Source organism: Saccostrea cucullata, unplaced genomic scaffold (genome assembly GCF_032062105.1).
Source record: "Saccostrea cucullata isolate Sc308-1 unplaced genomic scaffold, CSIRO_AGI_Scuc_v1 ctg4584, whole genome shotgun sequence".
Taxonomy (NCBI): Eukaryota; Metazoa; Mollusca; class Bivalvia; order Ostreida; family Ostreidae; genus Saccostrea; species Saccostrea cuccullata.
In genome coordinates, this window is record NW_026931094.1 from 30,448 (window position 1) to 44,201 (window position 13,754).

The following is a 13,754-nucleotide window of genomic DNA, read 5'->3' on the forward strand; positions in this document are numbered from 1 at the left end:
TGTTGCTTTATTTAGCGTTTGTATTATCTCAAAAGCGGTTGAGAGTAAGAACTATATTTTTGCACGTAACTTTAAAATGGCGACTATGGGGTCAACATCCTGCCTTGAACAGGATCACATAAGCCGGCAATTGCTCTTTGAGCAATAAGCCCGGCTAAAAATGACGAGCAAAGAATAATGATATTTTCCCGCGTTTCGCTAGTATAGCGGGAAAATGTTGTATTAATGACAAGATGTTTATACGCATGTTGTGTGGATTGGTCAGAGAGTGACCAATAGAAATTGATTTTGAGGTGTAGTAGAGAACTGGTTTTTAAAGGTTGGTCACTTCTAGCCGCCGACTTAAGCGTGCAATAGCTTAATTTTCTTATTTTATAGATAAGGGTATAAATGAATATATTTTTTTGATTTTTTTCTTAGGGTTGATAGGTAGGTTGTGAGGTCCGTCGCAACAATTTTTGCATCCAGCAGCACTTGGCAACGGACACAGGTTTCTAGAGTTTTTTAAAAATTATTTTTATCTCTAGTTTTTCCTGGCCGGCCCTGATGCTTTTTCATGTTTTTCACAAAAATATAGTATAGAATATTATAATAGATGCAGCAGTTTTGGGGAATTTTTATGTTTTTATTTCTCATACACAATGTTCTGTGTTATAGGGGAGAGAGAGAGAATGGGGAGAGAGTGCAAGTGTGGAGAGAATGGGAGTGGGGAGAAAGGAAGAAAGAGGGGGAGAGTGGAGAGGAATGGAAGAGAGAGGTGAGAGTGTTTGGGTGTTTATTTACACCAATACATTCATGTCAAATATGTCAAAGAAATATGAATTCATTTTGTGTGACATTATTATGTACTGTTACATGTATAAGGATTAGCAAATAAATGTTTAGCTGCAGATTTGTAGCTCTCCGAAAAAATATATTGATAGACCGGAGAGCTACAGTGCCACCCATTGAAAAAACTGTATATTTATTGCGCACAAAAAAGTGCGCTTGGTTCTCGATTTATTTCTCCATGTTTTTAAACTGTAATCTCAAAATATTACTAACCGTATGTTCCAAACATATTCTTTCACTGTTTTCACAACCAAACACTCCTCATAATTGTTGTTAATAGTCCTCCTGACTCTGATATTGTAATCATCGAACATTTCGCTTATTTATACAGCCATTTTGGTTTCAAGGATAATTCGGTCCAATATGCTTCATTCAGATGTCAACTACGAAAACACTTGATAGAGGAGAAAGGGATTTTTTGAAATCTTTCCTTTTTTGCAGTTGAGGTAAGAATTTGGAAGAATAAATCGAGAATCGAGCGCACTTTTTTGTGCGCAATAAATATACAGTTTTTTCAATGGGTGGCACTGTAGCTATCAATATATTTTTTCGGAGAGCTACAGATCTGCAGCTGATAAATGTTGACCTTAAATTCTCCCCTTTATATTTACATTACAACAATATGTAGAATTTTCAAAATATTAGAATACAAACTTTCAAATATATACACACAAATTGACAAATAATTATTCTGTACTTTTAGAAGTATTTATTAATAAAATTGCAGATATTATGTCACAAAAAATCACAATTTCGTCAAAATTCATGTATATCTTACACGAGTATTACAATACACCGTTTCACGATAACTGCGTTACTGCTCTTTTGCAGGGCAAAATGATAGATTTCGGTGAAATATGACGTAAAAGCAATTGTTTAAAAAACGTCATTTAATTATCTATCAACAAAAACTCCGCCAAACGTTATTATTTTGCCCTGCAGAAGAGCAGTACCGCAGTTACCGTGAAGGGGCTAATTGACAACAAAATTCAATTTTGTCATGCATTAAATTAAAACAAACACTCATTAGTTTCCTTCATTTTTTTAGAGAATGTTATGCACATGTGTATATGTCAATTTTAAATTCTTTCTGCATCACTATTTGTTATCCTATAAAATATTTCGCAAACCTTTGCATGAAACAAACACAGCATTATGGTTCTGTCCACCCATTAACATACACCCTGATAACAATCCATGAATTGCACACAGATCTATCACTGTTCTGCTCATTTGAAACACTTTTGGCTCTCCATACATTTACTGCTCACTTCAGCATCAATTAAATGACCTTCCATGTACCTTAGGTACTTATGTGACCTCTGAACTAGTCTCTTCGGCAGCAGGTTTGTTACAGTCATTCCCATTGGCTGGATCATCATTACTGCTCTGATTTTTTGTATCTGGAAGATCTATATAAAGAAGGAGAAAAAAAAAAACCTCAAATAAATAATAGAAATATTTTTTATTCTCATTTGAAGCAGCATATGCATGAACATTTTCAAGAATGTAGATACAACAATGTAATAAGTAAACAAGAGGCCCATGGGCCACATCGCTCACCTGAAAAGCTTTGGCCATTCTGTTCTTTACCAGATTTCCCCCTTGTAATACATATTGTGACCCCACCCTTCTAACTTAACATAATTTAAACAATTTGAAATCTACACTACCCCATTATGCTTCCAAATAAGTTTCAGTTTTGATTTTCAGATTTTTCCTATATATTTCAATGTAAAACTTTGATTCCCCATTGTGGCCCCGCCCTACCCCCGGGGGTCATGGTTTGAACAATTTAGAATCTACACTACCCTAGAATGCTTCCACATAAGTTTCAGCTTTTCTGACCCAGTGGTTCTTGAGAAGAAGATTTTCAAAGATTTTTCCTATATATTTCTATGTAAAACACTGATTCCCCATTGTGGCCCCGTCCTACCCCCAGGGGTCATGATTTGTACAATTTAGAATCTACACTACCCCAGGATGCTTCCACATAAGTTTCAGCTTTTCTGGCCCAGTGGTTCTTGAGCAGAAGATTTTCAAAGATTTTTCCTATATATATTTCTATGTAAAACATTGATTCCCCATTGTGGCCCCGCCCTACCCCCGGGGGTCATGATTTGTACAGTTAGAATCTACACTACCCCAGGATGCTTCCACATAAGTTTCAGCATTTCTAGCCCAGTGGTTCTTGAGAAGAAGATTTTCAAAGATTTTTCCTATATATTTCTATGTAAAACATTGATTCCCCATTGTGGCCCCGCCCTACCCCCGGGGGTCATGATTTGTACAATTTAGAATCTACACTACCCCAGGATGCTTCCACATAAGTTTCAGCTTTTCTGGCCCAGTGGTTCTTGAGCAGAAGATTTTCAAAGATTTTTCCTATATATTTCTATGTAAAACACTGAGTCCCCATTGTTGCCCTGCCCTACCCCCGGGGGTCATGATTTGAACAATTAAGAATCTACACTACCCCAGGATGCTTCCACATAAGTTTCAGCTTTTCTGGCCCAGTGGTTCTTGAGAAGAAGATTTTCAAGATTTTTCCTATATATTTCTATGTAAAACATTGATTCCCCATTGTGGCCCCGCCCTACCCCCGGGGGTCATGATTTGAACAATTTAGAATCTACACTACCCCAGGATGCTTCCATATAAGTTTCAGCTTTACTGGCCCAGTGGTTCTTGAGAAGAAGATTTTTTAATGACCCAACCCTATTTTTGTCTTTTCTTGATTATCTCCCCTTGCAAGGGGATATGTCCCTTCATTTTAACAATTTAAATTCCCCTTCACCCAAAGATGCTTTGTACCAAGTTTGGTCAAGATTGGCCCAGTAATTCTTGAGAAGAAGTCGAAAATGTGAAAAGTTTACAGACGGACAGACGGACGGACAGACAGACGGACGACGGACAAAATGTGATCAGAAAAGCTCACTTGAGCCTTCAGCTCAGGTGAGCTAAAAACAAACAATTTAATTATAAATATTGACAAGGTTCATTTACAAATCTAGTCATTTTACTTCAATTCAATTTCACATTCTCAGATAATGATTTTTTTAATCATAATTTTTCATTTTTGTTCAGTTTAGATCTATTAGGTTAATGCTACTTTTAAAACGTTTTGCAGTTTAGTACAGGTACTTTTCACTCACTAATTTAATCACATGGAAAAGACGGATATTGATCTAAGGATGTAAAAGGGGGTGGTGAGTGAATTTAAGTCAATGATACTACACAACACTTTGGTTTTCTTTTGAAATACAGCATTATATCTATTAATTTGTTAACTAATTTGAAAATAGCATATTACATGTAATAGGAGATTGTATCTATTCCTATTTCAAAAGTTTACCTTGTTGACTTGTACCAGCATTAGCAGTTTTTGATTTCTCAGCACTAGTGGAGCTTTCTTGTATTTTTGGTGAGATGAATGTTCTGTGCATGTCTAATTTTCTATCTAGACAGGAAACAACTTCTAGTCCCACATGATTGTTTGAAACATTTGCATTATTTCCATCTGAAAAATTAGATTTCAGCATGATCTTATAATTATTACTGTACCATCTGTTCTAAGAGAGACAACTCCTGTATGATTGAGTAATTTCTGTTCAACAATTTACATTCCTTCACATTTAGAAGAACTTCCTTACAAATAATTACAATTATTTTTAAAGATATGTCTTCAGGTAGCAACAAAATATAATGTGCATTGTAGATAGAATTTCCCTTTGAAGTACACTCACTTCAACAGTACAGTTGATTAAATGATTTCTTCTTGATAAAAATAATAAATGTGAAAAGCAATCTCATTTATTAAGGGGAGCAACTGCTCTAATGACATGGAAGGTTGCAGTTATGTAGAGGTTCACTCCTTATTTACATAAATACATAGTATGCTATTGTATGTAAATGTACAGTAGAAATTTTGCTAGATAATTACAGCCAGACCAAGAAGTAATCCTGCATGGCTAAGAAATCAAATTTATCACCTTCCCTAATCAGTGTAATATCCACCTTGTCATTAAATGTACAGTAAAACTTGGTTACAACGAATTAGTCTAGTCACTGAGACCTGTGAAATTACTTCACATTAACTGTAATTCGTTATACATTGTATCCCTGCAAGGAATTTGTTAAATTTATATTGTTGGGGATCCAAGATAACTTAAGTTTGCTATATGCATGAATTCACAATATCTGTGTTCATACTAAATGAGTTTAACAGTACTCGTTATTTTAATTGAATTATTACAATATTAAAAGTTTCTACCATCAGGCTTTTTCTCCTCGAAAATGAGATAGGATCCCACGGGAGCCACATATTTTCCAGAAAAGGTGTAGTCATCCACCTGTAGATAAGGCGTCTCCGTTCCTATTCCCTGGAGAAAACAGATATTACTTCAGTTCTTCATTTGGCTCACATATATACGAAAGGATATGTTGAAGTGAGTCAAATGTTCCCAACAAATATTCTTTCAGTAATATTTTACCATCAGTATCCCAAATCCTTGGACATCTCAGTTCTCTGTCCAGTGGAATTCGAGGCAGTCTTCATGAAAACTTTTCAAACTTACTGGCCTGTCAGACAAGTGAACTTTCAAACTTTACTAGCCCACCAAAAATTTCACTGGCCCCCTTAATTTAAAACAATGAATATATAATTATAAATTTAAACTTGCTTGCATGTGTAAGTATTTCCACTTTAGAAACGCTGCTATTTTTCACTCTTTGTCCTAAGTTGTAGGATACTCCCATATTTTACGTACAAGCTAATTTTAGTCTAGTTAGTTCCAGCTGTTACATAATACATCCATGTTATGTATAACAATAACAAATGCTTGTTCTTTTTATGTAATATATTAATTAAATTTACGTATGTAATATATTAATTAAATTTACGCATGCAAGGCAGTTAAAATATTTTAACTGTGTATGATTGTGATAATCAACAAGCTCATCGGACTTCTTGAATTTTGATTTTCTCTGACCCGACATCAAAATTCACCGGCCGCGGTCTTCAGACCAGTGAGTTTTCGTGAAGACTGTCAAGGTATTGAGTTTGATTTTTGATAATGTTCAAGTTTTTTTGGGCACAGAATAGTTTTTAATTATTGTTTCAATTAACTCACTAAAACTTTGCAGTTGCCTTCAGCTTTCTGGAGAAAGTCTGGTTCTAAAATCCCATGAAGTTCGACCAACAAGCTTTGCTCCTGTAATTATAGAAATATTTAAGATACACTCACTCAGTATGCATGTTTTAAATACAAATTTTAACCCTTCCAATGATTCCTTCAATTGGGAAAAGGGTATTCCCATAATTTTTTTTTTTTATTTAAGAAATTGAAATTTTCCCTGATTTAAGAAAAAAAATTTCAACAAAGTGATGGTATCAATAAGATTGAAACTGACTCGTTTAATTTGGGGAGCAAGGTCAAGTTAATGTTATTATACTTTTTTCCCTTAATTTGTATAAAGAATGAAAAAAAAACTGGTATGTCAATTGATACCTGCTTCTATTTCTAATAAAAAGATTTTCTTTTTGAATAAAAAGATAGACATCACATATATTAGAAATAAGCACAAAACTGTGACATATAATTTAGCAAAAATATATAAGATATACAGCTTAACTCGCTCGGGGCTAGTGAATTTTATGGGTGGGCAAGTGAAATTTTATCAACCACTTGCCCGTGGGCAAGTGACTTATCAAAAGGTTGGGCACAGTTCCTTTTTCAGGGAAGTTTTACTATAAAAGGGAACTACAGTGTATTACTCTTTTCAGTAGTAAAAACATTACTGAATTCGGGAATTTTCACTCGTTTAGCCTAGTATTCTTGTGTTTGTTTTGAATAAAAGATAAAGTGCAAGAATATTTTCACATCCTCTAAATATTTATTGTCTATAAAGTGTACATGTGTGCTAAAAACTGCAATATCTATTGCAGTTTAAAAGCTGAAAAAGAGTGGTGAAATATTTCTATGATATAGATTTCTTGCAGAAGCTTACCTGTGTTAAAATTGTGAGATTGAATACATTCAGCACTTGATAACTCGTTCATGAGATTATTCGTTCTAATTTAATTTTATACTGTTTCTTTAAATGACATCGTAAAAAAATTTTTAAATACCATTGCTTCTTTTACAGATGAAAATAATAATTTGAAATATTAAATTTCAAACAATATTCTTTTAAAATGGTTTAGAATGAATGTCCTTATTAGATTCCATACTTTTAGTACCATTCATCAACAGGGAAAATGATTAAACTTGTCTGCAGCACTGAAGGACTGAATTTTTCGGTCAGCGAGGTTCGTTTAATAAAGATTATAAACACATCACATCGTATTTTTTATGCACTTTTTATTTAATAAATGGATTTCAGGCATTATTAAAAAAATGTGACAAAAATTACCGAATTGCGTAATGTTTTTATTACTGAAAAGAGTAATATTTTCCTTTTATAGTAATATACTTCCCCGAAAAAGGAACTGTGACCAACCTGATCAAAAATAAAATCAATATGTAAGCCATAAATTTAAAGCTTAGCTATAGCATAGAGGATCTACTCAGTATTTGTCTTGCTCTGTTTTGAAATATTTATAAATACAGTATTAGTTTATGGTTGGTCAAGCAAAAATTAAGGTAGCGCTAGTGAATTTTGACCATGTACATGTACTTGCCCTTGGACATTAGTCCGAAAAATCTAACGTTTTCCTGGCTTTTTTTACGATTTTGATATTTTACACACCAGGAAAACGTCAGAACCGGCGCCACTATGAGAACTGGAAATTTCGCCGTCTTCAACTGGAGTTGATTTTCGATACTTGTGAACCGAACTAAATGCCGAAATCAGAATTTATCAAAAGCACAATGCCTCTAGTACTCACCAATATCGATGAAAAGAAAATATCACTCAACATTTTGTAACAGGACATGCTAGATTTTAAAATGCACAAAATGAAGACAAATCTCGAAAGTGTGATAAAACCTTTTTCAATGGATTATTTATTTCATAAATGAACCATAAAAACTATATTGGTAAGTTCTTTAAGTATTGTAATATTGATAACTTTTGACTTTGAAATTTAATTCAGTTCGCAAGTATCTAAAATCAACTTGAGAATGCTACCTCCGGTTGGAGGCAGCGATTTCCCAGTTTACGTAATGGCGCCGGTTTTGACGTTTTCCTGGCATGTAAAATATCAAAATCGTAAAAAAGCCAGGAAAACGTCAGATTTTTCGGACTACTTGGACATGTGCCTTAAACAGGTTGGGACCAATCGCCCAAATGGGATATAATAGTCTGTTTGGGATATAATATCCCAAATGGGCTATAAATTTACAGTGCAAAAATTGAAAATTTTTATTTTGGCTATAAATATCATAAATCCGCATCAGGACACTCAAGAAGGAATAACTTTTGGTTGACAAGTTTTCCTGTATGCCCATTGTTTAGGAGATTGATCCCTCGGAAGTTCCTTATTTTCTTGGGAATCAATCTAACGAACGGTAGGGTTGCAGGAAAACTTGCTTACCAAAAGTTGTTCCATATTTTAATTGTTTTGATGCGGATTTTTGATATTTATTACCAAAATAAAAATTTACACCTTTTTGCACTGTAAATTTATAGCCCATTTGGGATATTATATCCCAAACGGACTATTATATCCCATTTGGGCGATTGGTCCCAACTTGTTAAAAATTTATTTGTCAGCCCCTGGGATATCAATGTTCTCTGTAGGAAACATGCATATTTTCAAACATTAGTAGGCCCTATTAATGTTCAAGTAAATAAAAACAACACTGCGGCTTAAATACCTCCTCTTCCCACTCTTCTGATGAATCCATTTCTCATTCTTTGATTTTCACCACCGTGACCACGTCTACTTTCATTTTTCATGAGTTAGGAATACCGATCCCGATGTATTTAATGGAACAAAGCTCGGATTTTCTCCATAGGCCTTCTTTTTATATACAGTAAATATGCCATTTTTGAAAGCGTGCTAATTTCGGCGAATTTTTATTTTTGTTTTAATGAGGGTATTCAGGCACACATAGAAAAACACAAAATACACCATCATGTAACCAAGCGCCTTTTTATATACAGTAAATATATATGACATTTTTTAAAACGTGCTATAATTTCTGCGAATTTTTATTTCTGTTTTAATGAGGGTATTCAGGCACACATAGAAGAACACATAGAAGAACACATAATACACAAAATACACCATCCTAGCTGTAACCAAGGGCCTATGATTTTCTCTCCATCAAAAATTTTCTTACTTAATAAAATTTCACTAGCCAGGCAAATAAATGTGGAGGATAGGGCAGCTTTCCCCACTTTTTCATGATAATTTTCCATTTAGATCCTACCCCCCCCCCCCTTAAACCACACCCTCAGCATCGTTTCTTTACCATCTATTCCACGTGTCGATGTAGGCCAAAGCCTGTCCACTTCTCTAAAGAGAATATCGTATTTATTATAACTCTACATGTATACCTTGGTATTAATGGTTACTACATGTGTATGTAACTCCAAATAAACCTATATGAGTATATTTTTACGCCCCCGTAATAGAAGATTTGGGGATATAAAATATATATACATGTAGTCTTTTGCCCTGTCTATCTACGTGTTTGTCTGTTAATCCGCAAAAAAACTTTAACTTTAAAAATGTCCATAACTTTTGAGTGGGTGATGTTATGGCCTTCTTATTTCACGTGTACTAGTATTTTCCTTGTGACAAGGCCTTTCTTTGGGTACCATCAATTTTGACATTAACCTTAGAGTTTGACCCACGTTTAAATTTTTTTTTTTACCTTGGACGTAACTTTTGAATTAACAGGAAGCACTAGGGCTTTCATATTTCACAGGTATAGTATAATATTCCTTGTGACAAGATCTTTCTAGCTTTGAGTACCAACAATTTTGACCTAGTGACATTGACCTTAGAGTTTGATCCACTTTTTAAAAACTCTAACATTGGCCGTAACTTTTGAACAGTAAGCACTAAGGGCTTTCATTTTTCACGGATTTATTCCTTGTGACAAGACCTTTCTACAGTGTATAGCTTAATTTGGGTACCAACAATTTTGACCTGTTGACATTGACTTTAGAGTTTGACCTACGTTTTTAAAGAACTTAAACCTTGGCCGTAACTTTTGAACAGTACACGTAAGCACCGAGGATTTCATATTTCACAGATGTATTCCATATGACAAGACCTTCCTTTGGATACTTACAAATTTGACCATTTGACCTTCACCTTATAGCGTTTGACTTGCATTTGAGAAACTTCAACCCTCGCTACCATACGCGGGCAGCAGTGCTTCACAAACACATCTTGTTTTGTAATAGTTTGCATGCAAATTTTTAAGAATAATTTTATTGCGGTCCTCCGCTTTCGGAGTCTTAGTGTTAATGCACATGTGAAATATGAAAGTCCAACATGTATCTATTCTCATTCATAAGTTATGACCAATGTTAAAGTTTTTGTGACAGAGGACAGTCTGACCGATGGACGGACAAACGAATGAGAATTGAGATTAAATGTCCCTTTGCTTTTGCGAAAGGGGGGGGGGGGCAAAATATGAAATTGTTCCATGTGTCTAAATACAATCGTTTTCTACTGCGCTGACATCATTGTAAGATTAAATGTGAAAATTCCTTATGAGTAAATTCAAATTTTAAAACGTCATACATGCATGATCCAAATGCAATCTGTTCGACTGAGTAATTCAATTCAAAGCAAATCAATTTATGTCTGGCTTTATGAAATTAAATCTTTTTTTCCCATCAATGATACTCTCGACTCGGTTATAAATACTTAATTGGTATTAGTAAAACCAGAATTAACAAAGCCGGGTGGCATCGAAATTAAATGCTTAAATGAAATAACCGAAAGGACAGATTATTTATTTGTTTGGGATTATAGATCAATTTATTCATACAACGGAGATTTAATCGGCTAAAATTGGCGAACCTGAATTGACCTTACAATTTGTCGTTAACCATGTATGTAAAGGCTGAAACAGAAATTCCGCGCGCGATAACACACCATTAGGAGGAAGACGTGAAAGTTCAGCTACCCCCTCCTATGGAACGCCATCACTGCCTGATAGCATAAAACTATGCATTTATTATGTCAATTTATCATTACGTGATGTGAACATATCTTTACGTTATGTCAACTTTTATGGGGTGATGTAAAAAAATCTTTACATCATGTCAATGCTGCATTATATGAAGTAAACACATTCTTCCATTATGTCAGCACTTTATAAGTTGAAGTTCGTAGTTCATTATGTGAAGTGAAAATATGTTTACATTGTGTTAAAACTTTATTACGAGAACTGAATGTTTCTTTATATTATTTCATTTCTTTAATAAGTTACGTCAAAATTGCATTACGTCAAGTTAATTTCGTTTTACAAGTATTCTATGATTAAATTTATCAGTACGTTAAGTCAAAGTCTATTCCATTTTGTGAGTGTATATTTCTTTTATGACAAACCATTATTACGTGATATGAATGTATCTTTATTTTTACGCCGAGGTCATAATGATGTAAGGTGAATACATCTTACCTTTATGTCAGTGCTTTATTACGTGATGTATAAAGGCTTATAACATAATGTGAACATATATTATGGAGACAGTCCCGGCGTTCCATATTATATCAACACTTTATTACGTTATGTCAAAACTCCATTCCTTTATGTGAATATTTAATAAGAATATGTTAACTCTTTCTTATGTGATTTAAAATTATCTTTATATTGTATTAACTCTTTATCACGTTGATTACAAATGTTCATTAAGTGCTGTAAAATACATTTACATTATGCCAAAGTTGATAACCTTGTTTTCACGACTGGGAAGGGGGATGGGTGGGGGGTCCTGATTAATTAGGACAGACGCATTATATGAGGGGGGGGGGGGGTGTCTAGCTTCCTCTTTTTTCTAGATATAAATTTATCATAGAAAATGTTCATTCAAATTCCGCACCTACTTTTTGCTGAAGTATAAGGGTAATGTAGTATATTTGGAAATTTTTTTTGAGGACTGATCGAAATTGGACACCCCCCCCCCCCTTTCACCCGAAATAGGATTTTCAAGTTTGGACAAATTATTATTATCATTTTTTTTTTTTTTTGCTTTTTCCTGTACTTTATTTTTTTCTGGCTGACAAATCTCCCCCAACTTTCAAAAACGATGCAACGTCACTGGAATTAGTCATTTTTCAACTATTCCAGGACCAGAATTCTGTTACAAAAAATCTACCAGTCCCTCACTTAAATCAATTGACCATGCCTCAGTAAACATGGGCACATATTAGTGGTGATCTTGGGTTCTTGAGAAGAGTAGCTGTAGGGGGACGGTATGGTGTCTAAGTTGGGGACCAGGGGGGTTAAAGCCTGGACGCCCTAAGGCTTTAGGATTTTTTTTAATATAAAACGTTTTCAATTTATTTCAGTTATACTTTATGTGAAACTAATGCCATGTCCTACAAAGTAAAACCAATTGATTAATTTGATGCATATTTTGGTCACTAAAGATGGAAGGGCGGGATCCCCCTTTCCCCACCCACCCACCAGTGCACGTACGCAGTACGATGTGTTTACTCTTTTAAAAAAGAGGAGGGTTAAAGACAGATAAAAAGCTTAGGACAATTTTTGTAGTTAGATCAGAAGTTTCGGACTTTTTAAAACAAGTCAAAATAAAAAGAAAAATATTGCTGCATGACACATACTATTTGATTTGCGATTATGAAATTAAACGGCCATTGAATTTCAACGTTAAAAAAAAACAATCGCATGAATCGTCAATAAGGATTCCACGGGAACATAATCCTATTTATAAGTTTTAACCTGATATTTAGTTAAGGATTAATGAAGTCTTGTGTATAATTTAATATTTGATATGTTTAATATAAATCATTTGCATGTTTAACATATATGCATGTAATATTGAAAACACAAAACGAACTTCTCGGCATAACCTGAACCTTACGTCACACAATAACAGGGGCGTAGCAACAGTGGGGGGGGGGGGGGGGGGGGGGGGGGGGGGCGTGGCCCCCACTTTTTTCCCAACCTTACTTATACTACAGGAAATATTAATAGAAAGCCTGGTTGGCCCCCTCCCACTTTTAGTGATGTACCGAAAATGTAGTATTAGAATTGGTACTGAAAGTAGTTGACACTTTGAAAAAGTTTAAACCCCCCCCCCCCCCCCCCCCACGAAATAGGATTTTCGACTTTGGGCAATTTTTCTCGGTTTTTTGGGGTTTTTTTTTTTGCTTGTCAACTTTTTCAGGTAAGTAAAAAAAAAATTCTCTGGCTCCCCCCCCCCCCACTTTCAAAAACGATGCTACGCGCCTGAATAAAGAGTTGAAATATTCTAAGATATACTGACAAGAGGTTAAGCATTTTAGACACAGTGTAAAGATACAATGGCATAATATAATAATGATTTGTCAAAAAGTAAGGGAAAATTGACATCATGTAATAGATTCCAGTTGTCATATAACATATTGATGACACAATGTAGTAAAGAATTGGCCACATGTGACAATTCTTTTCGCATCATGTAATAAAATTCTGACATCATGTTATAGCAACTTGATATTGAATTAAAGATAAATTCACATCATGTAATGAACTACTTAGACCAAATAGCAGAAAGTGCACTTAATGTAATAATGAGTTGAAATTATATAAAAACATCTTTACACCACGTAAAATTGTTTTGACTTAATGTCATAAAGAGCTGATATAATGCAACGGAAGATTTGCGCAATGTAATTGAAGTGCGAGGTAATGTCATAAAGACTTGACATAATGTAATAGAAAGTTGATATAGCGCAATAGTAGTGTGAGTATATGTCATAAAGAGTTGACATAATGTAATGGAAA

General features: G+C 34.4%; 1 protein-coding gene across 1 annotated transcript; it reads right to left on the reverse strand.

Moving 5' to 3' along the window:
* Positions 1-1,592: 1,592 nt before the first annotated feature.
* LOC134231386 (general transcription factor 3C polypeptide 6-like) lies at positions 1,593-8,732 on the reverse strand. Its single transcript, XM_062713350.1, has 5 exons — positions 8,652-8,732; positions 5,964-6,044; positions 5,105-5,213; positions 4,187-4,351; positions 1,593-2,243 (listed from the first exon to the last, which is right to left on the reverse strand). The coding sequence occupies exons 1-5, from the start codon at positions 8,679-8,681 to the stop codon at positions 2,143-2,145; spliced, it is 486 nt and encodes a 161-aa protein (XP_062569334.1). The 5' UTR covers positions 8,682-8,732; the 3' UTR covers positions 1,593-2,142.
* Between the last annotated feature and the right edge of the window lie 5,022 nt (positions 8,733-13,754).